The sequence below is a fragment of the Podarcis liolepis genome (assembly GCF_965112155.1).
Source record: "Podarcis liolepis genome assembly, chromosome: 14".
NCBI lineage: Eukaryota > Metazoa > Chordata > Lepidosauria > Squamata > Lacertidae > Podarcis > Podarcis liolepis.
This window is the reverse complement of record NC_139569.1, coordinates 44346183-44373087: the sequence shown is the minus strand read 5'-3', so window position 1 is coordinate 44373087 and position 26905 is coordinate 44346183. Positions and strand designations below refer to the sequence as shown.

Sequence of the window (26905 nt, the reverse complement as noted above, 5' to 3'; positions counted from 1 at the left end):
ATCTGCTTCAGGAAATAAATAGTTCAGCCACTCGGATGGTTTCTCCCCTTTAACCACTGGTCATGCTGGCTGTGGGGCTGGTGGGAGCATCTGCAGGGCCATCGCTGGTTCCCCAGCCCTGGTTTTCAATAAGCAGTTTGCGTAAAGTTTCTCCAGGCCTGAAGCATGTCAGCCCACGTGTACGTATTTATTATATACGTGTGTATGTGTACGTCTGAAAGCTTTTCCCACGAAGAAAGTCCCTCGCTTTAAAATAGCACTTCATGGGAAAAGCTGGTTGTTGCCATGTTTTCTATATAAAGTTATTCGTTGGCTTTCTTTTCGTGGAGGAACATGCAAACGTCTGCGATCCCCCCCCTCCCGCGGCCCTTTTCCCCGGAGCCTAAAAAGTTGCGATCCAGGAATAGCTGTGCTGCTTGATTCTGCTGATTGCATGAAGGGGTCCGAAAAAAACACATCCCTAAGTTGGGGAAGCGGGTCGCCGTGCGCCTTCCTCGGCCCACGGAGGAATCGGATTCGGCGGCGTACGAAAGCCCCCTCCCTTTCCCACCCCCACTCCTATTCCACGCAACGCCTCGTTTACTGCACTTTCAGAAAAGCCCGAGCCTCCCACCCCTAACTCCCTCCCAGGACCCCAACGCACCACCCCGGGCTCCTGTAGTGGCTGGGCTTCATCACACGTCGTCGAGGCAGCGGGGGGGCGGATGAGGCTTGATGCTTCGCAGGGTCCTGAGCGGACGCATCTAAGTAAACGGAACAGGTCAAACGACGCGAAGGGCGGAAGGATGAGCCCCGCCGGAGATCTCGATTTGGGTGGCGCTCGGGGGGCGTGGACTGGTTGGCCTTCGGCGCCCGCTATACACTTCCGACGTTTTGGCATTATTATTATTATTCCAATATATTTTAGTGCTTTTCAAAAACATATAATTAATTCAAATTTAATACAATTGCAAAAGTTGCCTTTTAATGGTTTTATACTTCTGTTGCATTTATAGCCTTCCTTTTTCTCCAAGGAGCTGGAGGCGGCGTAGTACATGGTTATCCCCCCTACGAAATAGGTTAGGGTTAGGCTGAAAGGGAGGGAGTGACAACAAGGTCACACACACACACACAGTGCGCTTCGTGGCTGAGTGGTGATTTAAACCCTAGATTCCCCCAGGTTGGATGGCCGCCTGTCGTGGATGATTTAGTTGAGATTTCTGAGTTGCAGGGACTAGATGACTCTCGGGGTCCCTTCGATTCTATGATTCTACAAGGTCCCGAAACACAAGTTTGGTCCATGTCGTCTCTGCGCCTCCCACCTCGCCCCTCATTTCGCTGCAGCATTTGGGTCCCTCGTCCTCGGGCGGCCCTCGAACAAAACATTGGAGAAAGACGGTGTGCCCCCCCTGCTACGCCCATGTACACACGTATTATTATTATTATTATTGATTTTACGCAGCCTTATTGCCTTACATTTAATTCTCTGCGTAGTTTAAATTCTCAGCGTATGGTTCAATTCTAATATGTAAATTTAAAAGTTCGAATTCTAACATGTACATTAAAAAGTTCGACGGGATGCGGGGGAGAAGGGCGCCCTCCAACTTCCTTCCAGGGGGAGTTCTCGGGGCGCCTGTAAATCCGCTCTCTCAAATAGGGTTGGGGAGCGGCTGGCTAAAAATGCCCGCCGGAACCCTGGGAAAGGACGGTTCTCTGCCTCCACGCCGGAAAAAAAACAGAAGAGTCCCTTGTCCCGTCCTGCTCCGTCTATCAGTAGCCAAGTGATTTTAATTTAGATATTTAAATACTCTTAGAGCGGGGGAGTGGGCTGCTCTTTAGACGGCACTTGCTTTGCGTTACTTTAAAACGCGTTTGACCGCTGTCGCCTTTTGGGGAGGGGGCGCGTGTGTCTTTCTTCTGTTTGTTCGACTGATGGGTGTGGGTGTTGGTCTTAGACGGTCTGCCCCAAAGCCCGGACGGCCCCTCACTTGGTACGGACTGGCCGTCTGCAAAGCGCTTTGCACAGGAGAACTGCCTGCCTGCCTGTCTGCCCTGGGCGCCAAGTCCTAGGGGCCTCGCTCCCACCCCCCCAATAAAATATTTGACGGGGCTGCCCTCCCAAAGTTGATGTGCCAATCAAACGGTGTGCCTGTGCCGCGTCTTGTGATCGATTATGCGGGGCGGGGCTTCCCTGCACACCGGCCCCCGCATATTGTATTCAAGTTGGCACCCAGGCTACCTGCCCACCTGAGGGGGTCCCCAACGCGGGGAGGGGGCATTTGGCTCGCCCCCACGGGGAAAGGAAACCCCTCTGAGGAGACGGGAGGGGGAGGAAGAAAGAAGCGCGCGCGCGAGCCCTTTAAGAAAGTTCAATCGGGCGAGTTCATCAAAGTTTAAAAAGTTTCGCGGAGGAAGGAGCAAAGAGAGGGGGGGGAGAGGGAAAAATGGACACCCGTCGAGGGCCGAAGAAAGTTTGCAGCCGGCGGCGGCGGCGGGGATTGGCTGGCGAGTTCCCCTGGCGACGGTGATGCAGGGCGAGGGGCTGGGCTGGCGGCCCCGCCCCGCCCCGGCCGGGCCGGGCGCTCCCTGTGGGTGCGCGCAATCGAAGAGCTGAGGCGAGGAGCGCGGGCTGCGCGGGGCCCGGCAGCAGCTGCAGCTCGTTGGCCCCCTTCGCCGCTCATTGGCCGGCGGCGCGAGCCAGCTGGATGTGAGCCTGGGGCGCGTCAAATAAGCCGCACTTCCCCCCGCGCCCACCTGCACAGCACCAGCGCACGTCGGGACCCCTTCCTTGCCCTCAGACACCCCTCGGGCACCTACCTACCTACCTACCTGCGTCCCCCCGCGTCCCCGGCTCGCACCAGGCACCTGCCCCACCTTATCCCCGCTTAAGGCAGACCCTCGCCCTCTCCGCTCCCCTCTGAGGGGAGGATAAAAGAAGGGGGGAGAAGGAGGAGGAGGCGCAAAGGAAAGGAAGAAGGCGAGGCAGCCGCCCAGGACCAGCACGCGAGCCCCCCCGCCTTGCTTTCCTCGGACTTGCCCTGCACCCACCATGAGCAACCTGCCCAAGGAGAATGAGCACAGCAGCAACAGCCTCGAGGAAGAGGTAGGGGTGGTTTTTTTTGGGGGGGGGGAAGCCCCGTCGGGGATGAGCCTTCCCTTGGGTTGGCCAAGGTCTGCGGGCTCGGAGGGGGGAAAGGCTGGGCTGCTGCGTGGTGAGAAGGGCGGCCGGTTCGTCCTGAAGTTTTCCTCTTGCGTGCGCGCTCTTTCCCTGGGCCAACGAAAATGCCTCTTGCTCCTTTTTTTTTGCGGCTTCTTGACTTGGCGAGCAAAAGGCCTATGGCCGTTTTCTGGGCTGGGTGAAAGTTTGTTTTAAAATGCATCCGCTATGGGAGTGGTGAAAGAGGAATGCATCCCTTTTCTCCTGGTCTTCCTAGGGAGGAGGAGTGCTGTTGGTTCTTGAAGTCTCTCCTTTGTGCACGCAGCTGGTGGCGGTGATTGCTGCCCAAGGGTGGCTTTACTGTAAAAAAATGGAGGGTTTCCGAAAGCCTGTCCGCCACCTCCTTACTTAACCTGTGGCCTCCTTACTTAACCTGTGGTGCTTCTCTTTAACTAGTAGCAGGAAGCCCAGACCTACTGAGCAAACAGCCTTTGGAGCACCGAACCTGCACTTCCTACTCATAAAACCCTGCAGTGCCTGTTAAGACTAGACGCTGCATGGGCGTCTCGGCTGATTTAGAGCTTGGCTTTGGACCTTGGCGTAGCTTGGAAGAAGCAGACGGATGCTTGGCTTTCCTCTTCCTCCTCCTCCTCCACATCTAGGTGTTCCTTGTTTCCTCTTGTGTAGTCAGAATCCAGATGCAGTAGTGTATATTTTAAAATTTTTATCAACATATCATAACAAAAATTAAAAAGAATATCCCAAACTAACAAAGCAGGTCACTTCTGCGAAGTTTAGAAATTCAAGTCACGCCTATATCCAAGTCTTAAGTTTTTAGTTTGGAACTAGAGAAAGCTTTGGAAACAACCGTCCTAACGCAGTTTAATTCCATGCAAAAGGGCCAAGGCTGTCTGGTACCTTGCGGCTTCTGGACTTGGCTTGCAATGGAGAACCTGTCATTGGCTTCCCTTCTGCTTGCTCCCATCTTCCATCCAGTCTTCTGCATTTCTTGTCTGCATCACCACTGCCTTGTGAAGACGACTGTATGTCCTTGACTGGCCATCATAGAAATGAGCAAGTCGCACAGACACCTCATTAGGTAGTGCAGGTTCTCTGTGAAAATTCCTCTTTATGGCACACTCAAGCTTTTGTGGTTTTCTATACCTGTTTGTGCAAAGTAAGTAGCTGTAGTATAAGCCATATCAAGCTGATTATATATATACATATATATATTAGGACCCAGTTGCCTCCATTTTGTGTGCGTGGCGCTTGAAATGCCAAGAAACCTCAATTCCCCTTGGGCTGCTGCAGTCGATTACTTGTCTTCCTCCCCACCCCCATCCCTCTGAAAAATAGCCGTGTAGGTTTCTTGGCGCAGAATGGCGGCCATTCTGGTCCTAAACCCTTCTAAACATTGTAAAAACTCTACAGTACATTCTTAATATGCATACAGAAGAAATGGGAATAACCTATTGCTAATACTTTGCTTGTGCCTGCAGTCTAAGAAGGTTGGTGGCTCTCCCCCCCCAAAAAAAAATCCTTATTGAACCCGTTATGTGATATGCTTCAATTGGGTTGGCTGTCCTCCTTTGATGTTCTCTTATATACTAGGTAACTCTGTTAAAACAGTACTGTACAGTGTCTTAATTCTATTGAAATAGCTGCATGCTTATATATGGTTTGGAGGGCTCTGGGACCAATTTGCTGGCAAAGCCTCAAAGGTTCATGGTAGGCTGCTTCTAACACTTTCTGTATCTTAGCTGCCTTACTTGTGTGTACTAGAGGCAGAAATGCCCCCCCTTTGTCCGCAGGGCAGCAGGTCATTGCTAAGCCGTCTTTCTGCAAGGTGTTTATGTAGGGCCACAGAACAGTAATATGATGGATTGGGTTGAAGCGTGTTAAAAACAACAGCAGCCAAAATAGTCCATTGCATCTGGGATTGGAGGATACGCTCAAGCCTTCAGTTTCCACTGTAAATGAACTTGGTGGCAGGTCCTAGATTAGAACTTGCAAATCGCCAAATAAACGCCTGGCAGTTCAGAGGTTTTTTGCTAGGCCAACCATGTAGGAGGCACAATTCTGATTGTAGGCATTTTGCATTAACACCGTTTCTAGTTCTGTAGTCTTAGGTACTTTAAAGCAGGGAATGGGCTGGATGGAATAGTAGCCCCCTGGCCAAAGTGGGCAACTGGCCAATTTCTAGCATATTGCTTAGTGTCTGCTGGTATACTGGGATTCAAGCAAAAAATGCATAGTAGGTGGATTTTGATGTCATTTTATTTTGCCTTCAATATATAAAAGATGACAACTATGAAATACATGAACTGTACAAACTTAAAGGAGTAGCAAAGGTTTTAAATACAAATTTAGATAATTTGTTTTTCTTGCGTGAAATAGGTTAAATGAAGTGATGAATAAAATGTTTGGTTATATTATGTCATTGTGGTCTTGTCTAGTCATTCAAGTGAGACTTTGGAAAGTTCTCCGTAAATCTGAAGTGGCTTTTGCCTCCCGTCTCCAGTATACAGTATTAAGTGGGCTTTAATCTCATTCAGGAAGGCATTTGTGTATTGCCGTGACTATGCATTCAAATTTAACTTAATCTAGATTGCCATGAGCATTCAGTCCTGCTTTTAACACATTAGAGGGCACAGGCGTTGTAATAAAACTTAAGTGGACCAAATACTTGACCCATCCCTGCAATAAACTTAGCATGTGTGATTCTCTAAGGGAAGGTGTTGGTGCATCTGCATTGCTTGCCAAAGATGCCTGGTTCAGTCCCCAGTATCTCTAGGTTGGCCTGGGAAGAGACCCCTTCTGGAATCCTGGAGAGGCACTTCCAGTTGCTGCAGACAATATTGAGCTTGATGGCAGATTGCTTTGTTTCTTACATAAAGTTAATTTTGGGGGAGAGAAGGTAATTGAGCATTCTCAGGCACATTAACAGTTCAGAATATGGCTTACTCTTATGTGCTCTGTAACCCCCATTCCTATTGCTAAGAAATTCAGTAGTTCTGACTGAGCTGTTCCTAAAGGTGTGGAAATGCAGAGGTCAACATTTATATATTTGAGGATGTTTTTCTGCATTTAAGTACAAAGTGGTATGTATGGGAGAGCACTTTGTATGTTGCGCCAAGTAAACTATCACTATTGGGGTTTAACTTGATTTATCTGGAAGGAAAAGTAGTATGAATTTATGACTGATGCTATGATTGAGATCAGTGCTATTTCAATATGACATGCTGTGTGTCCACCACGTTTTATTTATTTTTATTTCACAGGGGGTTCCAAATGCTGTCAAGTATATCGGTAGTAGCTTTTCTGGTCCTCTAATAGTGCAAATTGTGGACAAGTGATGTGGTGTGTAACTGCTGGGGGTTTGTATCTGTAAGCAGAGGAAAAACGGATTAGCTAAAGGAGTTCTCTGCAGTTACTCATGAAGAAGAGGAATTTTGTGGACATGCTCACCAAAGATCATCTTTGTGTGCTCGTTTTCTGAAGTGCACTACAAGTGTATTTACAAATATGTGGGTCTCATTGCTGGTTGCGAATGTTGTGGAGGGACCCTCCCTGCCTGTTGTACTGCATCTTTAAATCCTTCTCCCCCCCCACCTTGCTGCGGAGATTCTGCATCTGTCATTGAAGGCATGCAACTGCCCCTCCCTGGCTATGCAGTTAAATTCCCCAAATGGTGCTGGTCTGACTCTTAACTACATGATGAAATATGGGAAGATTGGCTGTGCCGTCGCCCTGCCCTTCTGGTTGGCTGCTGTGGGAGGCAGGGTGCTAGACAGGACCGGCCTCTGGTCTGATGCAGCAATACTCATGTTCTCTGGATGCAGGTGGGAACCTGGTGCCCCCCAGATGTTGTTGGACTCAATTCCTCTCAACCAGTATGGCTAGTGGTCAAAGGTGAGGGGAGTTGTATGGTCCAGTAGGATTGGGAGTGCTACAGTCCCTCACCCCTAGAGTACAAAGGAAGGATATGATGATGTTGTTGTTGTTGTTGTTGTTTTAATGTGATGGGTGGAAGCCTGGAACTCCAAGAAACCTTCGTGAATAGGGAAGGACTAGTTCAGGCTTCAGATAACGTGGTCAACTTAGATGGAATTGCATGGATAATTCCAGGAAGGGTGGAATGAACCACAATGCTCAATATGTTTCAGATAAGGCTGCAATACAAACCCCACATACCTGGGAGTAAGCACCATTGAATTCAGCAGGACTGATGTGTTTAGGATTGTGCCCTAAGCTGTTATAAAGTTGAGACCCTTCCCTGTAGGGCAAGGGTCTCCAGCGGGCAGCAGGGTGCGTGCCATTACCCCCCACACACACACACCCATGATGCCCACAGAAGGTCTTTGTAAATACCCCTTCAAAAATTCCCAATGCTCAAGAGATTGTTGCTTTTTCTTCTTGCTGGGACTGGCTCAGCCTCTTACACCAAATGTCTCTTTAAGCACACCAACATTTATCTTGATGTCTGAAGTGGAAGCCATCAATCCATCTGTCCTGAACAGAGGCCCTCTCTCTTGCTCTCTCTGTAAGTGCCTTTTGCCCGTTCAAGGAATGGCTGATTGTGTGTATGTGCACAGGGGCACAATTTTGTGTTTTGGCAGCCATTTTATATTATGCCACACCTTTCCCCCACTGCAGCCATTTTGGGGTCTACTGCTCACTGCCATTTCTCAAGTTTCCAGGTGTTCCCACTGGCCCCAAATAGTTGGCATCTCCTGCTGTAGTGGGAACACTGAGTTTTCTACAGAATAGGATGGTATTTGGGGCAGGGGTGCACAGCTCATAAGGGTGGTTTTCTTCCACCTTATAGTGGAAACGACCCTGTTGCACTAGACTTTTTTTACACCCTGCAGAGCCAAGTAGGCACACTGTCTTCTTCATTCCTGAGGTTATCTGCTATAATGCAACTCCTAGTGATACCAATTTGAGGCCCATAATCTGGTTTGGTGGAGCTCCTCCCCCCAGAAAAAGATATATAATAAACAGTAATACCAAATGTTGTTCTGATTGTCCAAATAATACATTCTTAAGTGCCCTATACTTACCATTTGCTGTATTTGTAGCTTTTAAAGGGCCGTGGCCAGGTAAATATACATTTTCCCATTCTCCCAGGAAACAACAAGTGAAACAGTTGGAGAGGGAGTTAAATCTTTTGCCTGTAGAAAAACTCCTTCCATGGAAAGAACTCTGGGGTGGCGGTACCTAGGTTGGTTGTTCTTGCTATACAACGGTTCTCGGGGAACCTGCAGGACTTTGGGTAGGATCCACACCGTACATTTAAAGCACTGACTCCCTCCGCAACAATCCTGGAACCATAGTTCCCACCACCTCCTAGAGTTGCAATTCCCAGTACCTTTAAACTAAAGTTTGCAGGATTCCGTGTTTGTGTGGGGGGGGGAATCATGTGCTTTAAGTGTGTATTGGATGTGCTTTATATGTATGGAAATACTGTGGTGTATTAATTATGTATTCATTATTAACTTTGTTTATAGCCTTATACCCATAGATCACGGGGTGGTTCACAATTATGGCTTTTGTAGACCAGAGTATCTGATGGAGTGTACTTTAGTGCTTCCTACCAGTGGCGTAGCGTGGGTTGTCAGCACCCGGGGCAAGGCAAGTAATTTGCGCCCCCTAACCAGTGGATTTGCGCCCCCTAACCCTAACCCCCAGATGTTGCGCCCGGTGCGGCCGGCCCCCCCTGCACCCCCCACGCTACGCCACTGCTTCCTACAGATACCTCTTTATTCTTTATTTCATTATTAATTGCCCATCCTTTACTTTAAGGTCCCAGGGTGGATTACAACAATTGAAATACAATATTAAACTCCAAAGCAGCTTGAAATCACAGAAGTAAGGTGGGTACCTGTAGAAGTTTGTAACTTAACAAGTGGAAAGGGCTTTGTCAGCATTGTTGGCCCTGGTTTTGGAATATTATTATTATGTTTGCTATTTATACCCTCCCTAAATAGGCTTCCCTGGCGGTTGCGTTGCAGACCTTTTGGCCTTGGCCAAAAAAATCATCTGCGCACACATACACATGAACTTGAAAGTTTTAAGCAGCTTTGTCTGTTATTGTAACTTGTACAAGTCATTATAAGGTAAAGGGACCCCTGACCATTAGGTCCAGTTGCGGATGACTCTGGGGTTGCGGTGCTTATCTCGCTTTACTGGCCGAGGGAGCTGGTGTACAGCTTCCGGGTCATGTGACCAGCATGACTAAGCCGCTTCTGGCGAACCAGAGCAGCGCACGGAAACGCCGTTTACCTTCCCTCCGGAGCGGTACCTATTTATCTACTTGCACTGTGACGTGCTTTCGAACTGCTAGGTTGGCAGGAGCAGGGATCCGAGCAACGGGAGCTCACCCCGTCGCGGGGATTCGAACCGCCGACCTTCTGATCGGCAAGTTCTAGGCTCTGTGGTTTAACCCACAGCGCCACCCGCGTCCCAACAAGTCATTGTACCCACCCTGAAATCCTAACTGGAGGATGATGGGTGGTATGTAAATGAATCAATGAACACATCATTTTTATTTGTAAGTCAGCATCCTATTACACGCTGTGCTGTAGTATCTATTGTCCATGAACAATTTATTGTGGTACAGAATGCCAAGTCTCTAAAAGGAGCCATAGTATGCTTCCTCCTGTGGAAAAGCTGCTCATCTTTTGCTTTCTACAGAAGGAGAAAAAAGGGAATAGGAGAATTGAGAGAAGGGATGTGTGGTGACTATGAGGGACTGGGGAAAGGGAGAAGACAGCTCTGTCCACTGGGCTATGTCCTTTCCATTCCAGGAAGATGCTTATGCACCAAAAAGGCCATACCTTCTGAAGTTGGGACAGTGAACAGTCTCTCACTTCAGGGAACAGGCAGAATTGGAACCCTGTGTCTGGAAGCACTTCTAAGCTGTGCAGTGTGACATTTTCTGGTGTATAGACTGCAGCAGAAGAGTTCTGGACCCTGAACATCTTTCAGAAGCAATATTGGGACTAACTTAGAGGCAAGTCTGTTGTTTCCAGTTCTTGTGTAGCTAACAGACATTCAGAAGCACAAGTGATGCCACCTCAGATTTGTAACCCAACCTCTGTCTAACAAACTCGGGGAAGCATACATGGAGCTATCGCAGTTCATTGTAGCCAACGTAATGAAGGTTAAACTTGGCAATGGTAACCTTCCTATATAGCAGTTTAGGCTGAAATCCTAACCATGCTTTCCTGGAAGTAAGTCCCATTGAATTCAGTAGGGCAGGGCAACAGAGATAGGAAACCTTTTTCATCCAGAGGGCCACATTCCTTTCTGGGCAACCTTTTAGGGGCCACATGTCTGCTGTGGGTAGGGCCAGAGCCAGAGTGAACTGAGCAACAAATGTGAATTTTATCTTTGCACAGTGCACTAGATTCTAGACAAACTTGCCCACCCTTTTCTGTTACCCATCCAGACAAGCAAGAGGTCTAATCCTCTTCGAACACCACCCAAGTTCCAATGTTACATGAGAGGAAGAAAGACTTTTCTCTATCCGCTTTTCCCCTGCCACACATAATTTTAAAAATTTCTATCATGTTGCCCCTTATTCAACCTTTCCCTAAACTAGAAAGTCCCAGGAGCTGCAACCTTTCCTTATAGGGTGCTGCTCCATCTGCATAGTAATTTGGTTGCCCTTTTCCTGAACCTTTTCCAACTCTACAATATCCTTTTAGAGGGGTGGAAACCAGAATTGTATATAGTATTCCAAATGTGACTTCAGCAATAGATTTGTTTAATGGCATTATATCTGCTTAGGGGGAGGGTGGCCTGGGAAGGTTCTGAGGGCCAAATAGAGAGGCTTGGAGGGCCACATTTTGCCCCCGGATCTGAGATTTCCCTCCCCTACCCCTGCTAACACAATGCCATTGTTTCTTGGTATAGACAATACTTGTCCTAGGTTCTGACTTCAATGTGGCTTCCAGCCCTTGGCATGGCTTGATCTCATTGGATACCAGCTAATGCTTGATCCCTGTTCTCAGTATATAGCTCTGACAAGCCTCTTGCCGTTTCTCTTCAGAGACCTCACTGAAGTGTCCTGTTCATGCTGACATGATGTGGATCCAGCCAGATGAGTTGGATTCCGTGTAAAATGAGGCATGTGGCTGGCTGCAGGCTACTGCAGCAGCAGCAGCATACATGATGCTTTTAATGGCATTTAATAATTAAGACCTGGATCCCATCTGCAAAGAGCTTACAGCATTAAACTGCAATGGTAGAAGAGCACCATGCAATGAGCGGAGAAAAAATAGGCCATGGAAGAAATGAAGGAGGGGAGAGCAAATGCATGTTGTGGCCTTCTAGGCTTTGTTTCAGCTGGGATGAGAGTTTAAAGGTAAAGGTACCCCTGCCCGTACGGGCCAGTCGTATCCGACTCTGGGGTTGCGCGCCCATCTCGCTTAAGAGGCCGGGGGCCTTTCGAACTGCTAGGTTGGCAGGCGCCGGGACCGAGCAACGGGAACGCACCCCGCCGCGGGGATTCGAACCGCCGACCTGACGATCGGCAAGTCCTAGGCACTGAGGTTTTACCCACAGCGCCACCCGCGTCCCTCTATGCGAGTTTAGGTTTGTGGAAAAGCCAGGTTTCCAGGAGAGATTTGAAAGGAGGAAGGTGACCTTATAGAGTGGCATCGCATTATGCTGTGACTCCCAGCTCCTTCAGATGTGTATCTTATGGTGTTGTGAAAGGTGGACATGTGCTGAGAGCTGGGTGTGATGCAAAGTTCTGCATGCTTACTTCCACTATGCACAGAGTCAGTGCACATCTTGGCTTCACCTCAGTGGTGTCGCGTGGGGATGGCATAGGGGCAGTGGCCCTGGGCAGAGTTTTTTGAGGGATGCGTTTTGCTTCTCGGGCTGCCCTGGCAGCCCAATTTGCAACGGCAGCTGCTTTTTGCTGGCGAGTGAGCCTGTCTGGTTCAAGTAGCAGAAAGAAGCCAGGGCTCCCCCTCTCTGGCTGCTGCTTTCTCTTTGCTGCAGTAAATGCAATCTAGAGACTAACAACATCAGTTTATTCTGTAACAGATAACACTCCCAGGGCCGATCGGCATATTCCTTGTTCCAGTTTTGTGGGTACGAGAGTCATGCTTCTGCATACATGGATCAAAAAATGGTGTACAGACTGGTAGCACACAATTGCTAACACCTGTGATTCACTGGAACACACAGATCTCAGGCTGCTGGGAATCTCATGATTTCATACTTAATTGTATTGGAGGCCAGTGGTCTCTACATTTGTGAAACACGAATGTAGAGCTTGTATTTTAACCCACTCCTATGCCCCCTCAAAGGCGTCACCCGGAGGTTTCTGGTGGTGCTCCTGGCCACTAGGGTGCTGGCTTGGGTGGGTGTCCATTCACCAACTGAGCCCCTATGCGCACCCTGGCACCTCCACCCCAGCTGGGGATAGGGAGAGCAACACTTGCTTCACCCCGGACGTCGGCAACCTATGCTATGCTGCTGCTTCATCTTCGGGTCATTGTAAGCAGAGGTGTGTAAATCATCCCTCATAGGGTATTTTCACCATTTTAAGTTGCCAGGTTTTGAGCTTGGTTTTGCTGTTGAGTTCCTTGTTAAACCCATGTCAGGGGAAGGGCCTAATTATGCTTGCCAGGCCTCTCCCTAATTGGTCCAATTGGTTCACCCACAACTTAACAAAACCCATGCTCTTTAGAAAAGGAACAAGCTTTGAGCTTGTGATCACTGAGAGTTGTGCCAGTGTGAAGCTATTTCGCGCCCTAGGCAAAGCTAACTGCACCCACCAAAAGAAATTGCTAGCTTCAATTTTCAAAAACAGTTGTCGTGTATAAAAAAAATAAAAATATCAGAAATGAACAGCTATAAGAAAAATAAAACTGCACCCCTCAAAGGTCAGAGTACTGTGCCCTTCTGAGGTCTGTGCCCTTGGTGGCTGCCCAGTTGGCTTAACGGCAGCACCTGCCCTGTGGGTGAGGAACTAGCGGCCAGTGGCAAAGTTTCTTAATTTTAGACTTGGGGCTTTATGATCTAGCAGCGGGGACAGGAAGTGTTCTAGATTAGGATGTATAAAACTTGCTTCAAAACACTGCTGCATTTGGGCTGCTCTTCCTGCTCACACGGTTGAGCCGGGGACTGAGACGTCTACCTCAAAATGCTTGACCAGGCACGGTCCTGAAGACCTCGTATCAGCAGAAGATTCACCTATTAGCAGGGCTTGAGCACATTCTGAAATTTGGTGTGAAGGGAAGCAGCATCTTAAAATCTCTGCTTCTATTCCTGAAGCGCAATGTCTAGCAGTTATGGCCGAGGAGAGAGGCTTGGAAAGTTTCTGGGTGATGGCAGCTGCAGCATCTCAAAAGGGACATCATTCCTTTGCATGCTTGCTCTGCTTGTTTTATGCAGGTCATGGAATTTGGCTTTCTCTTGGTGCAGAATATTATGTAATCTGCGTATGTACTGATGCATTGTGCACAGCTTTGCCTTGGGAAAAGTTGGAAGCCTTGATATAGCGCAGGGTGTTGCATGTTAAGCCCCGCTGCCCAAATTAATTTTGCCAGATTCCTCTTTGCCTTCAGAACTGTTGGATTTTTACCACTACCTTAAGTTAATACATAATTAAAGGAACCCATTTCCTGCTTCAGGGAACTCACAGTACGGATGAAGAGAACAGGTTGACTTGCAAGAGAGACAATATTCTCCACTCACAACGCTCTTTTGGCTTCCAAGTGTCTTCTATGGACTTGGTGTCCTTTGCTCTGCAAAGCTCAGTATTGTCTGTGTCTATAAACATCTGTCTGATTTCTTAACTGCAGATGCTGTGAATTGAATCTGGAACCTTTTACATACTAAGCTCATGCTCTGCTCAGTGCTGAACAGCCATAGCGACATCATTCATGCATCCCTATACGGACAATCTCTAAGGTTATGCATCGTATTTTGTGTGTGTGTGTGAGAGGGGGGGGGAGGGGAGATACAATATACAGTCATACCTCGGGTTAGACGCTTCAGGTTGTGTGTCTTTGGGTTGCGCACCGCGCCAAACCTGGAAGTACTGGAACAGGTTACTTCTGGGTTTCGGCGCTCGCGAATGTGCAGAAGCACTAAATCGCGCTTTGCACATGCGCAGAAGTGCCAAATCGCAACCGACACGTGCACAGACGCGACATTGCAGGTTGCGAATGTGCCTCCCGCACGGATCATGTTCGCAACCCAAGCGTCCACTGTATTGCAGTGAAAGGAGGAGTGGATTACCTAGGGGTGAAGGCATACAAAGATGCATCTGGTGGCCAGTGGCGTAGCGTGGGGGGTGCAAGGGGGGCCGGCCGCATCGGACGCAACATCTGGGGGTTAGGGTTAGGGGGCGCAAATCCACGGGTTAGGGGGCGCAATTTACTTGCCTTGCCCCGGGGGTTAACAACCCACGCTACGCCACTGCTGGTGGCATCAGTGTTCAAAACTAGCCAGGCACGAGGCATGTTTTGCTACTGACGTGGGTCCAGTTGTGACTATGTGGAGATTTCTGGATGCTAGGTTGGCAACCAGTTTTAAAACCTCTGTCTTAGTCCTTAGTTAATACTATTTCCGTTTCTCCTGTGTGTGTTTCTCCTTCTTGCCTACTGGAACAAGTGACTTGTTGTAAGAGCAAGCTACCGTCAAGCAATGTAGTTGAGATCAACAGAATCATAGAATCATAGCATTGGAAGAGACCCCCAAGGTCATCTAACCCAACCCCCGGTGAATACACATTCCATTTTGACGACCCATAATCCAGGTTTAAGGTGCCGTTTGGTGCCTAGCTAATATACCTGAGTTTCTAACACTGGGTGGCATGATTGTAGCTCAGTGGTTAGAGCATCTGCTTTGCATGCAGAAGGTATTGAGCTCAATCCACAGCATCTCTAGTTTGGGCTTGGAAAGAACCCCTGAACCCCTGGTGAGCCACAGCCAGTCAGTGTAGACAGTACTGAGAGAGATGAACCGATGGTCTGGCTCTGTATAAGGCAGCTTCCGTCCTATGCTCTTCCCATTACCCTGTGTTGTGAGCAAAAGATACTGGCCCAATACCTAGATTGGCACTTGCATCTTGATAGCGTGTATCAACCATGTGCCATTCTTCTAGGCCAAACAGTAGAACTTGAAGTACACAGGCTCCATGGCTAATCCTTGCTGACCTCTGATGGATACTTGCTCCTGTTGGTCTACAGTGCTTATCTTTACACTTATAGCTGTTGAGCTGGCTCTCCAGGCATTGCATTCTTGGGATATATTGGCGGCAAATACCTTCCTGTTATGGGATTGTCGCCTGTTGTATTGCATCTGGAGGACAAACATGTTTGTGAGTATCTTCAGTGTGTTGCAAATGTGCAGGTGTTCCTAATTTAAAAAACAACTACCAACTGTTCATGAGAAAAGTTCTAGTTCTAGTTGTTCAGACCTTGAATCCCAAGGCAAACCATGTTTCAACAGCTTATTGATTACACCAAATCCATTAAATCAGAAGGTGTGCCCCTTATGACTAGTTGGATGTTTCCTTTTGTAAGAATGCTAGAACTTAGAAGTTGAGAGACGTTGTTTTCATCGCAGAGATATCACAGCTAACTTTGCAACTGGATCACAATTCTTTGGCTCCTATCTCACAGCTAGGCTCTTGCCTTGCTGAAATAATTGCTGTCTGCTTGAAAACAGAGCTTGAATCCACGTTTCCCAGTGGTTTACTAGCAAGGTGGGGAAGGAGAATAGGTATGGGTGAAACCTCTCTCCCTTTATGCCAGACAACAGGTGCACACCTTTCAAATTTGCTGAGAGTTGCTTGTTCATTTTGACTAACTCAAAAGCTGTGTTATATTCACTACAGAGATGCACCCATTTCTTTTTCAGTGTTTTTTTGTCTGTAACGCCACACTCCTTTATCTCGGCTCCTGAAAACCCTTTTCCAAACCCCATCAGATTGCTTAAGCCTCTTCTGTGCTCTCCATGCCGAGGTCAATGGCAGTCGTGCACAAGAGTTTTGCTCACCCAGAAAAGGAGTCCCAGAGGATGTATCAAATCCACCATGTGGGGAGCCACTTTAACTTAAGTGTATTAATTGGGAATTAATTGGCATTGTTCTAATTGGGTTATTATTGGGAAAATATTGGAAAACCAATAAAAAATTATTTGGGGGAGGGAGGAGTCCCAGGTCTTCCATACAGCTTTGAATCCAAGGAGAGTCACAATCACATGCATTGTAGTTTAAGGGTTGCTGGGAATTGTACCTCTGGGTGAGTAAACTACAGTGCCCAGAATTCTCTGAGAGAAAGAATGTGCTTTGAAGTTATAGGGTACACACAGCCTGAGAGCTATTGAGGTTTGGATTTGAATGCAGGTTGTTTTAGCATCTTCTGTTCATTCTTGGAAGAGCCAGCCTTCATGTTCAAAACCTCCCCTTGCCAGGTCAGTGATTTCCCCCATCCGTACAGTATTCTGGTTTTAATTGCAATAGCTAGGTCTGCTGTGATTTGGAAAAACAAGGATGGTGGTCCAACTTGCCCACCACCTTTGCAGCCCTCAGTTTTGCTGTTGTTTCGCTATTGCCTAAGGCCACATTAATATCATACATTTCAAGCACTACAATACAGCAGGGGCAGAATTTGGTTCTGAGCTTGGACAAAATTTGGCAAAAATATTACTTTCACAACAATTGACTTTTATTTTATTTTATTTATTATTTTGTGCCCCTCTTGGCTGAGTGCCCTGTACAAGGGAACTGCCCGCACCGCCCTAAATCTGGCGCTGGGTACAGCTTTAAACAGTCATGTCTTCTCCTAAAGACTTCTGGGAGCTGTGATTTGTTAAGGGTACTGAAAGTTGTACAGAGACCCCTATTTCCCTCCACAGAGCTAGAGTTATTTGTGGGGCCTCGACTGGTTAAAGTGGTACCATAGTGATTTAAGTGTATCGTGTGAATGCAGCCTTGGTAACAGCAACAGGTGGGCAAGGCTTGAGGGTAAACATTAACCAAATTAACTGTTTCTTCCTCAGCTTGGTGAAGTAAACAAAGCAGAGCCAGCCTTGGCCCTACTTACTAGTTTCAACTTTGAAAAGTCACACCTTACAGGAAGGAATCACCATTAGTCTGGTGACGTGTATGACTGACTCAGAAGCTAATGCATCTTGGGTCACATCCACAGCATACATTTAAGGTGGGTGGCGCTGTGGGTTAAACTTGCCGATCAGAAGGTCGGCAGTTCGAATCCCCGTGACGGGGTGAGCTCCCGTTGCTCAGTCCCTGCTCCTGCCAACCTAGCAGTTCGAAAGCACGTCAGAGTGCAAGTAGATAAATAGGTACCACTCCAGCGGGAAGGTAAACGGCGTTTCCGTGCGCTGCTCTGGTTCGCAAGAAGTGGCTTAGTCCTGCTGGCCACATGACCCGGAAGCTGTACGCCGGCTCCCTCGGCCAGTAAAGCGAGATGAGTGCCGCAACCCTAGAGTCAGTCACGACTGGACCTAATGACAGGGGTCCCTTTACCTTTACCTATGCCACTTTAACACATGGCTCTCTCCCTCCATGTCCTGGGAACTATAGTTTAATGGTGCCAGGAATCAAAGCTCTGTGAGGGGCCTCCTAAGAGCTCTTGGCACCCTTAACAAACTACAGTTCCCAGGGATGCTTTGGGGGGAAACCATGACTTGCCCTGACGTGGAATGCTTTAAATCATTTTTATATTAATAATTGGTACACTTACACAATGGTGTTAACTGGTTTTTATACATAAATGGACTCCTATGGGGAGAAAGGCAGTTAAAAAACTTAATAATAGTTGTAGATTGCTTCAAGACCCTCCCTAGATGTTGGGAGTTACAGTCCAACACCTTTGGAGGACCTAAGGTTGGGAAAGGCTGCAATAGGGCACAGCAATTCCAAACAAGGCAGCCCTGACCCGAAATGCAAAGCTCTTGGCTTTGGACATGTGGTTTGGCTTGGCTAGGAGTGGGGCTCAAATCATCTGTAAAAAAAATTGCCACGCTCCAGTGTAATCCAGAGCAGTGAGTGGTCTAACAGCAGCTGGAGGCTGAGGTTTAATTTACCCAAAGCTGCCATACCAGCTGATCTGGGTCCCATCCAAAGGTTCTACATAGTTCAGATGAGTATCTTGCTTTTGCCACTGACCTCTTGCCCCATTCTAGAATGCAGCTTGGATACAGGCGCAATATGCAAGCAAGCTCCCATTTGCTCTTATTTTCCTTCCCTCTCCACTTGTCTGCAAATGATGACCATGTATGGTGAAGGCATGAGCCAGAAAGGGCATGTAGCTCCCTTCCAAGGCTTCTGCTTAAAACCGATAAAGCCGTCTGAACACAAGTTCCTCCTGTTGTTCCGATGTTCAGTGTACAAGCACAGCACCCTGGGAGACCCAGCCAATGGGGGCATCTTCTTAAAGCAGTCCCTGTGGGGGCAGGTGACACTAACCTGATGGCAGTGCTTGTGCTGACCTCTGGACTCTTTCAGCGGGGGGGGGGGGTCCTAGGAGGACACCCCTCACTTGATCAGTTTGTTTAAGGATACACTGATGGAGGCAGGAAAATGGTGCTCCGTCTGGAATTTGCTTCCCTGAAGTGACCACTAGGAAGACCAGACCTTACAATGACTGACCATTGTTCCATGTAGCTCAATACTGTCCACCCTGCCTGAGACTGGCTCTCCAGGGTTTCAGACCAAGGGTCTCTCCCAGACCTACCTGAAGATGACTGGGATTGGACCTGGGGCTTGCAAGATGCAAGACATGTATCTTAACCTCTTCTTTTCTTGTGGACACTTGAGTGCTCTTATCCCTTTATGTCTAAGAATTGTTTGCTGGCATGTGCAGGCAGCCCTCAAAAGGCAAGTGACCTCAGTACTCCAGGGATGATCTCAATTTGGCTCCAGATTAATCCCTTTAACCATGTAAACACATCTGGTCAAAGCAGTTTGCTGTGGGGGGGTGTGTGTGATCATATAAACAAGTTGCAGCATGTAGCTATGAATTTTAAAAGTGTCTCCTGACCTAAAACCTTGTCATGCTCAAAGTGCAATAGTGCTAATGACCAGCAATCAAGCTTCCCTTTTCTTTAAAAATCTAGGCTGAATTCTGTTCTTGTAGGGTCATCTAAATGGCAGCTTCAACATAGAAAGGTTTATTTTCCCCAACCTGCAGACCACCAGATGATGGGACACCCAACTCCAATCAGCTCTAGCCAGGTTGACTAATGATTGGAGCTGATGGGAGTGGTATTCTCTGATCGCTTCCAGACAACCTGTTTCGTTCAGCGTTCATCTTGATTTGTTGCACAAAATTGGTGGGAAGATTAGATGATGAGTCAAGCAAATTCACTCCATTTTCCAGTGCATTCCCCTGTCTTTTTCCCTATTATGAAAAGTTTGGTTTGGGGAGGGCGGGGGGTAATGGTTTATTGCACAAGAATTTCAAATCTGCTTCAATTGCACAACCTAAATTTCCCAGGGGGATTGTCACTATTTTGGAGTGGGATTCAGTCTTGAGGCACCCAACGTTATCGGGGTGTACCAGGTTGAGTTTGGCTTCTTCCTGGCAAGAGCTTGGCTCTAGACTTCTGCTGGAGAACCTTTCCTGGAACTTCCCTTGATCAGCTTATTTTAGGGCAAAATATAAATGCCAGATGCTCTCTGCTAGTTAAAGCTTGCAAGAGTCCTAGGTTTCTGGTAAAGCTCACAAACAGGAAGGTTTAGCTGAGATACCAGAAGTGTTCATGACTTAAATTTGTCGCCTGCTCCATCCCAGAGACTTAGAAGTGGGTCATGGCAGTGTCTCTCTTCATATTGTGTCAGGAAAATGAGAGGATGGTCCTCACCCTGTGGGTCTGCCCACCAAATGAAGACTTCTGAATTTAGAGAAGCTTTTCAGTAGTGGCGCCCTCCCTGTGGAACGCCCTCCCACCAGATGTCAAAGAGAACAACAACTACCAGACTTTTAGAAGACATCTGAAGGCAGCCCTGTTTAGAGAAGCTTTTAATGTTTGATGTATTACAGTATTTTAATATTTTTTTGGAAGCTGCGCAGAGTGGCTGGGGAAGCCCAGCCAGATGGGCGGGGTATAAATAATAAATTATTATTATTATTTATTTATTTATTTATTTATTTATTTATTTTGACTTATCAGTACAGCTGGCAGATCAACCTATATTCATTATCGCCTGGGTTGTTTTTTTATGTGATAACCTTTTTCAGATTGGCTTTTTCCTGCATTCATCTTCTATTTTCCTATGGATGTGTACCATACTTTTAAAGCACATCCTTTCCCTCCCAGAATTCTGGACATGGTAGTTTATTAAAGGTTGCTGGGCATTTTTAATTAGGTGAGGGGTAAACTGCATTACCCATAATTATTTGAAGGAAAGAATATGTGTTTTGAATGTGCTTTAAATGCATAGCATATGCACAGCCTAAATTGTTTGCTGCCTTGAGTGTCATTGGTGGAAAAAGGCGCTATATATTGTAAGAAATCTTCCCCAGTTTTTACAAGATAGGGTTGCTATATTTCAAAAAGTGAAAATCCAGACACAGCCGTTGTTGAGCTTTTTTGAGCAACATCTAGGCTTCTGACATGGGTTGCCACCTGGATTTTCCCACCTGGACACTGCTTCCAAAGGTCATATTCCAGCTATGCCCAGGAAACTCTAGACGTATGGCAACTCTAGGTTATAGCACATCAGCACTCCAGGCAGAGGAATGTTTGATGGCATACTTCTTGATCCAGAAAGAGTTAATAGACAACTAGCTTGGATAGGAAGCTAGGCTAGAACATTTCCTTTGACAGGCTTGGAGGCAAGTTGTCATGTGAGCATCTGTATCCTGAAGATGTGAAGCCTATGCCAGGTAACGTTTACTGCCCTAGGAACACAAGAAGGGCTGTTAAGTACAGTGTGCTACTTCAACATACAAAATCTGATATTGTTATTTTCATGTTACTTTCCATCTTGCGTAGTAATATGATTACTGTCTGGGTTGTTCTTTGTTTTCTGTACCATTGAGATGGATATCCCTTTTTCAGTAGGAGATGACTTTATTTTCAGCTTCAAAACTTGAAATTATCCTCTTTAAAGGGTTGCTCTGTCAAAGTTATTATTTGTTAATCATTGTACTGGTCAGTTTTTCTTAAAGCAACTCAAAGCTCTGTTCTAAACATGAGAAAGGGAGAGCAGAGACCTTGAATTTGCCTATCAGTCACCACTTGGACAGTAGACTTAGTTTCATCAATTGGCCATGACTGGGGTTGATTGGAGTTTAACAGTATCTAGAGAGCATCACGTCCACCACCCTTGTTACATAGGACAGGGAAGCAGCAATTTGCTTGTTTGGTGCTTGCTGTGACTTAGATGAGGTGGGCCATCTAATATGATCAGGATTAAAGCTGCAAGCTTGACAGAAATCTTGTTAAATCCTGAAAGAAGCTGCGGGTCTTCATATGCGGCATGCAAAATGTTTGCAGAGGTTAGGCTGGGATTTGGTCAAGAATAAAGTAGCACAGGTAGCTGTCAAGGATCAGCAGGATCTCCCTGCTGCAAAGTCAAGACTTGTTCAGCATGGCTGTGGAACCTGTAGCACCCCAGCTCTCAATGAGCTAAGGGAAGGGCTGTAACTCAGTAGTAGAGCATCTGCTTTGCATGCAGAACGTCCCGGGATCAATCTCCAGATAGGATCAGGAGGGAATTCTGCTTGAGATCCTGGAGAAGCCACTTCAAGTCAGTGTTGACAATGCTGAGCTAGATGAGCCCAGTGGTCTCATTCGGTATAAGGCCACTTCCTATGGTTCCCATCACCCCTGGACAATGGTGATGCTGGCTGTAGCTGGTGGGAGTTATGGCACTCCAGATGTGACAGAACTCAAATTCCCCATCCCTTGTGTATAAAGGTTAGAGAACTCAGGAGCAGAGAAACTCAGAGCTTCCTCTAAAAAGCTAACAGATCATCTTAAGCAGCATAGATCTCATGTGCAAAGGATTGTTCTTGCAGTGGGCACAAAAGTCCTGCAGAACATCTGACACACTTAACTAATTTACGTAGCCTGTTCCTGTTGAGCATATTTGGGCCAAGTTGTGTTGAGCTCTGACAGACAACAAGATGCAGGGTAATATTAGGGCTAAATGTTGCTAATGTCCAGGTATTCACTAACTTTTTATTCTTTTTGGATTAACCAGTTCTTTTGCCTTGAGCAAATCACACCTGTGCTGCTGTTACTGCTGCTTTGGGATAGGCAGGTGTTATGCCAATTGATGAGCATAGTGATGTTATTCTCTTCTTCCCCCATACCCATAAAGCACTCATATTCTCTGTTTGCAAAAGTATTGCAAAAAATAATATGGTGACAAATAGGGATGGAAGGATCTGTCCATTTTTGGTTTGTTCAGTTTCTCATTTTTCCAGTCTTCAATTCAGTCAGTTCTTCACATTTTGCAGAAGTTTGCAGAATTCTTCATGAAAATTAATCTGCAGTTGACTGCGGCTTTCTCCTAACAAACACATTTTTATGATGATGTTGTTGTTGCTTACACATTTTGGCAAGCAGTTTCCCCTAATGTATTTTTGCATGTTATTTTAATCAATGTGCTCGTTTTTATGCACACTTCATCCTAACACATGTTTGTTTTTTTAATCTAAAGATCGTTTGGTGAACTTCACAATAAAATTTGGCTAAGTGCGAATTTCAAAGGATAGCAGTGTTTTGGTTCATATATTGTTTTAGAAAGTGTGAGTTGAATGGGTTGTGCGTTAAATGAGACTGGGACCAATTTCCTCCCCCATCTCTAGTGACAAAGCAGCAGATGGCTTGGGGAGGGCTGGAGCAACCAACCTCCCTTCCAAGCAACTAAAGACTCATCCACACTTCCGCTTGACCCACTGCTTCCCCCCAGGAAACCCTGCTGTTTGCCGCTGAATCGGAGCAAATACCAATTGGGTTTTTAGTGCTAAAGAGCAGGTTTTCTGGGGGAAAGTGGCAGGGCAAAGGCAAAACCACTTGAACCAATGCCTAGAGAAAACGGGACAAGAGGAAAACCACTTGGACGTGTGCTTCCTAGGCACAAGACAAGCGAAAGTGTGGATGAGCTCTGCAGTCACAGCCCCGACCCTAATATATATCTATACCCCCACTTTGACTACTTATCTCCTAATACCCTCTGCTGAAATAATCAAGTCTCTTTATTCCTTTCTACAATCCTGCAGGGGAAGTACTGTGGTACCTCGGGTTACTTACGCTTCAGGTTACAGACTTCGCTAACCCAGAAATATTACCTTGGGTTAAGAACTTTGCTTCAGGATGAGAACATAAATTGTGCTCCTGCGGCATGGCAGCAGCACGAGGCCCCATTAGCTAAAGTGGTGCTTCAGGTTAAGAACAATTTCAGGTTAAGAACAGACCTCCAGAACGAATTAAGTTCTTAACCCGAGGTACCACTGTACTTAGCTGAGTGTGTTTGGATTTTAAGAAAGCAAAGGAACACATTGTCTATATGGTTTTACTGTGAGCACTATAGTTGCGCTTCCTGGTGCAAAGTATAAATTCCTGGCACTAGACGCAAGTGGCCTTGGTCATAGGATATCTTGGCCAATGTGCTTCCTGCTCCTCCATGTCAGAGCCAGTCTTGGCCTTAACTTTCCTAGTGGCTTGGAGCGCACACTTCCTGTTGCAGTCATAGTGGTTAAGCATGGGTGCTAGAAAAGTCTTTCTTCCTTGCAGCAGGAGGAAGTGTTTGAAAGACAAGCTGCATCAAACCATTTCCACCCCCACCTTCCAAGGAGCTAAGGGAGCACGCTGCCCTCTCCTCCCCGCTCTCACTGCTGGATGCCTCATAGCTGGGCATACCTCTTATGAAACAGCCTCTGCTCCACCAGTGGGTCCTGCACTCACTCAGGGAGCCCAAAATTGGCATGTTCTCATAGGGTGGCCTTTCTCAAACTTGGCTTCCCAGATGTTGGACTACCACTCCCACGATCCATATAGCCGCAGGGATGATGGGAGTGGTAGTAGTAGTCCAACATCTGGGAACCCATGGTTGAGAGAGGATGTTCCAGGGCAAGGGTATCCAAACATTTTTTCAAAGAGGGCCAGATTTGATGAAGTGAACATGTGAGGGCCGTCCAAATTTGTAAAGCTCTTTTGGGGATTTCCCCCCAAAGTTGTTGAGCTTTTATTAAGGATTTAATACGATTTTACCCCAGGAAATAAACTACCACAGGGGCCAGATTAAACCGAATGGCAGGCTGGATTAGGCCATGGGCCACAGGACATGCCTGTTCTAGGATGTCTGTGTGGGAGCGGGGGGCTTACCTCTGCCTCGGTCTGCCACTCTCAGGCAGAAAGTGTTAAAATGTGATTCATGGCTGGTTGCACAAAAAGCCTTGACTGTTGCAAGTCATAAAGGCAGAATGTGCAGAGTGCAGCATACTTGGCTCCCTATGCACCAGTAGGAAATATGGGAAGCTGGCCCATAGCAGAGGTGGGGAAAAGCAGGTATCTAATCTGCTTTTTCCCTTCCTGTAAGTACCTTTAGGATTGATGCTCAGTACTGGTAAATAGGACCATCAGTACTGCTGCTGAACCAGGGCATTGTTTATAAGGATCACCTGTCCTGGGGTTGTAAGATCTGTATAAGACCTGATTTATCTTTCAGATAAATCAGCATTAAGATCTGGGGGCATAGTTGATGGTTTCCCAGTGGCACTGGCAACCAAACTTGGGAGCTGGAATTTCCCTGCTCCTATCCTGCATTCGCCAGTTCTGAACCAGCTTGACACCTCTCATCTGTCTTGCAGTTCAGTGATATTTCATAGGCTACATTACAATCTCTGTTTTAGAGCCGGGCTTGGAAAAACCATCATCGGTTATCTGCTGCTGCCTATGAACTTGCTCGGCAAAGGAAGATCCTTTGTGTTAGGACACAACTCTGCTGCACGGCAGGGGATAGAAAACATAGGAAGCTGTTTTATTCAGAGTTGGATCATTGCTCCAGCTTGGTAATGTGTACACAGACGGGATCTCCTGGGATTTAGGTGGTTCTGGGCAAGACTCTGGTCTTGAGAGATGCCAGGGGTTGAACCTGTTACTTCAAGTATAAAGCATGTGTTACAGCTCTTGAAAGAGGAGCATTATAATTCTTGGTCTGGATATGCATACTCTGTAGACCAGGGGTCGGCAAGGTTTACCTCGCCTGGGCCGGTTCACACCAGCGGAGATCCTTCCGTGGGCTGGATCACGCATGTGCGTGAACAGGCGGGGCCTCAATTTTCGGCATCTGCGCAGATGTGATTTTCAGCATCTGAGCATGTGCAGACGCGATTTTCGGCACTGCGGAAGCATGTCCCCATGCCGCACCGCGCTGGTTTAGCGCAGCGGGCAGGGACTCGCCGAGCGGGCGGCTCATTTCGGGGGCGGCTCGTGGGCCAGTTAAATGACTCCTGTGGGCTGCTTGTGGCCTGTGGGTCTTTGATTGCCTACCCCTGTTGTAGACACAGCAGCCACTATTTCTCTGCAGCTAGGGAAATGGAGCAGTTCTGTAGAAGCTGCATCTATGCTCCGTTTGGCAGCAGTGGAAAGGCCCTTGGGCCACCGAGAGGCAATTCTTAACACTCACCAGGTGAGTGCTTGCTAGGAGCACTGCCAGATTCTAGGGGCCTCTTGCCCTCTGCACGCTGAGCTGCCCTGGTTGCTTTGCTCTCCTCACCACCATAAGCTTACCAGTCAGTGTCAGGTGGAGGGTCCTTTTTTCTCGAACCTTTAGAAGGCTTCAGGTAAGCCAGAGAAATGAAGATGGTCAGTGTGACTGGGGCCTTGGGAGCACTTAATTGCACAGTGCACTGACCAACACCTTTAAATCTACAAAGAGAAAGGGAGAAAGAAGTTGTAGCAACCATTGCCAGACTCAGTTTGCCTATGCTGGCTGTCAACACCAGTCCTGTTTCCCACTGCGCCACTACCCTGGTTTGCCACAATTCCTGGTGGTTTTATGTCCCCCCTACTCTGGGCTGCTGGAGCCCAGTCCTTTAACCCTGAAGTTCAGCATTAATGACGCCACTGATGTTTATGAGGTTAACCTAAATTAATAGGCGCAAAAAAGCAGTTTTATCTGTGGATCCTTTTGGGTGAAAGGTTTAAACTGGTTTGGTTTCTTGAATTTTGCTGTTCAGACGATTTATTTCTCAAGATGTGTATAAGCCGTGCAACAGTTTACAAATGAGGCAAATAAAGACATAAAACCCCATAAAATAACACAAAGCTTTTTAAAAAAACATATCACTGAAGAACAATTACTAATGGCAGTGACAGTAGCAGCAATGGGTCTCTCTTCCACCAAGTGCCTGCAAAAATATCCTCCTGATGTTGTTCTTGTAGGCCATTGTGCAAACAGTATTAGATGGACTACAGTGGTACCTCAGGTTAAGTACTTAATTCATTCCGGATATCCGTTCTTAACCTGAAACTGTTCTTAACCTGAAGTACCACTTTCGCTAATGGGGCCTCCTGCTGCTGCCGCGCCGCCAGAGCACGATTTCTGTTCTCATCCTGAAGCAAAGTTCTTAACCTGAAGCACTATTTCTGGGTTAGCGGAGTCTGTAACCTGAAGCGTATGTAACCCGAGGTACCACTGTATTGGCTTAATCCAGCAGGCTCTCTGGTTCCTAAAGGTGCATCTTAACTGACCACCTAAAACTACAGAGATGGGGCTAGGCATACCTCAGTAGGGAGAGAGTTCTTTGTCTGAGG

At 47.1% G+C, this 26905-nt stretch overlaps 1 protein-coding gene across 5 annotated transcripts in view; it reads left to right on the top strand.

Moving 5' to 3' along the window:
- The first annotated feature begins 1706 nt into the window (after positions 1-1706).
- Positions 1707-26905, top strand: part of RBPMS2 (RNA binding protein, mRNA processing factor 2) — a 50713-nt gene continuing 25514 nt past the window's right edge. For 4 of the 5 annotated variants that reach the window (XR_014519278.1, XR_014519279.1, XR_014519280.1 and 1 more), the window contains exon 1: positions 2573-3082. Coding sequence is in view for 1 of the 5 variants with exons in the window: in XM_083476024.1 (XP_083332150.1) it covers positions 3029-3082 (54 nt within the window). In the remaining 4 variants the exon portion in view is untranslated. Of the gene's footprint in view, positions 3083-26905 lie in introns of all 5 variants that reach the window. The other variant, XM_083476024.1, reaches the window with a different exon arrangement.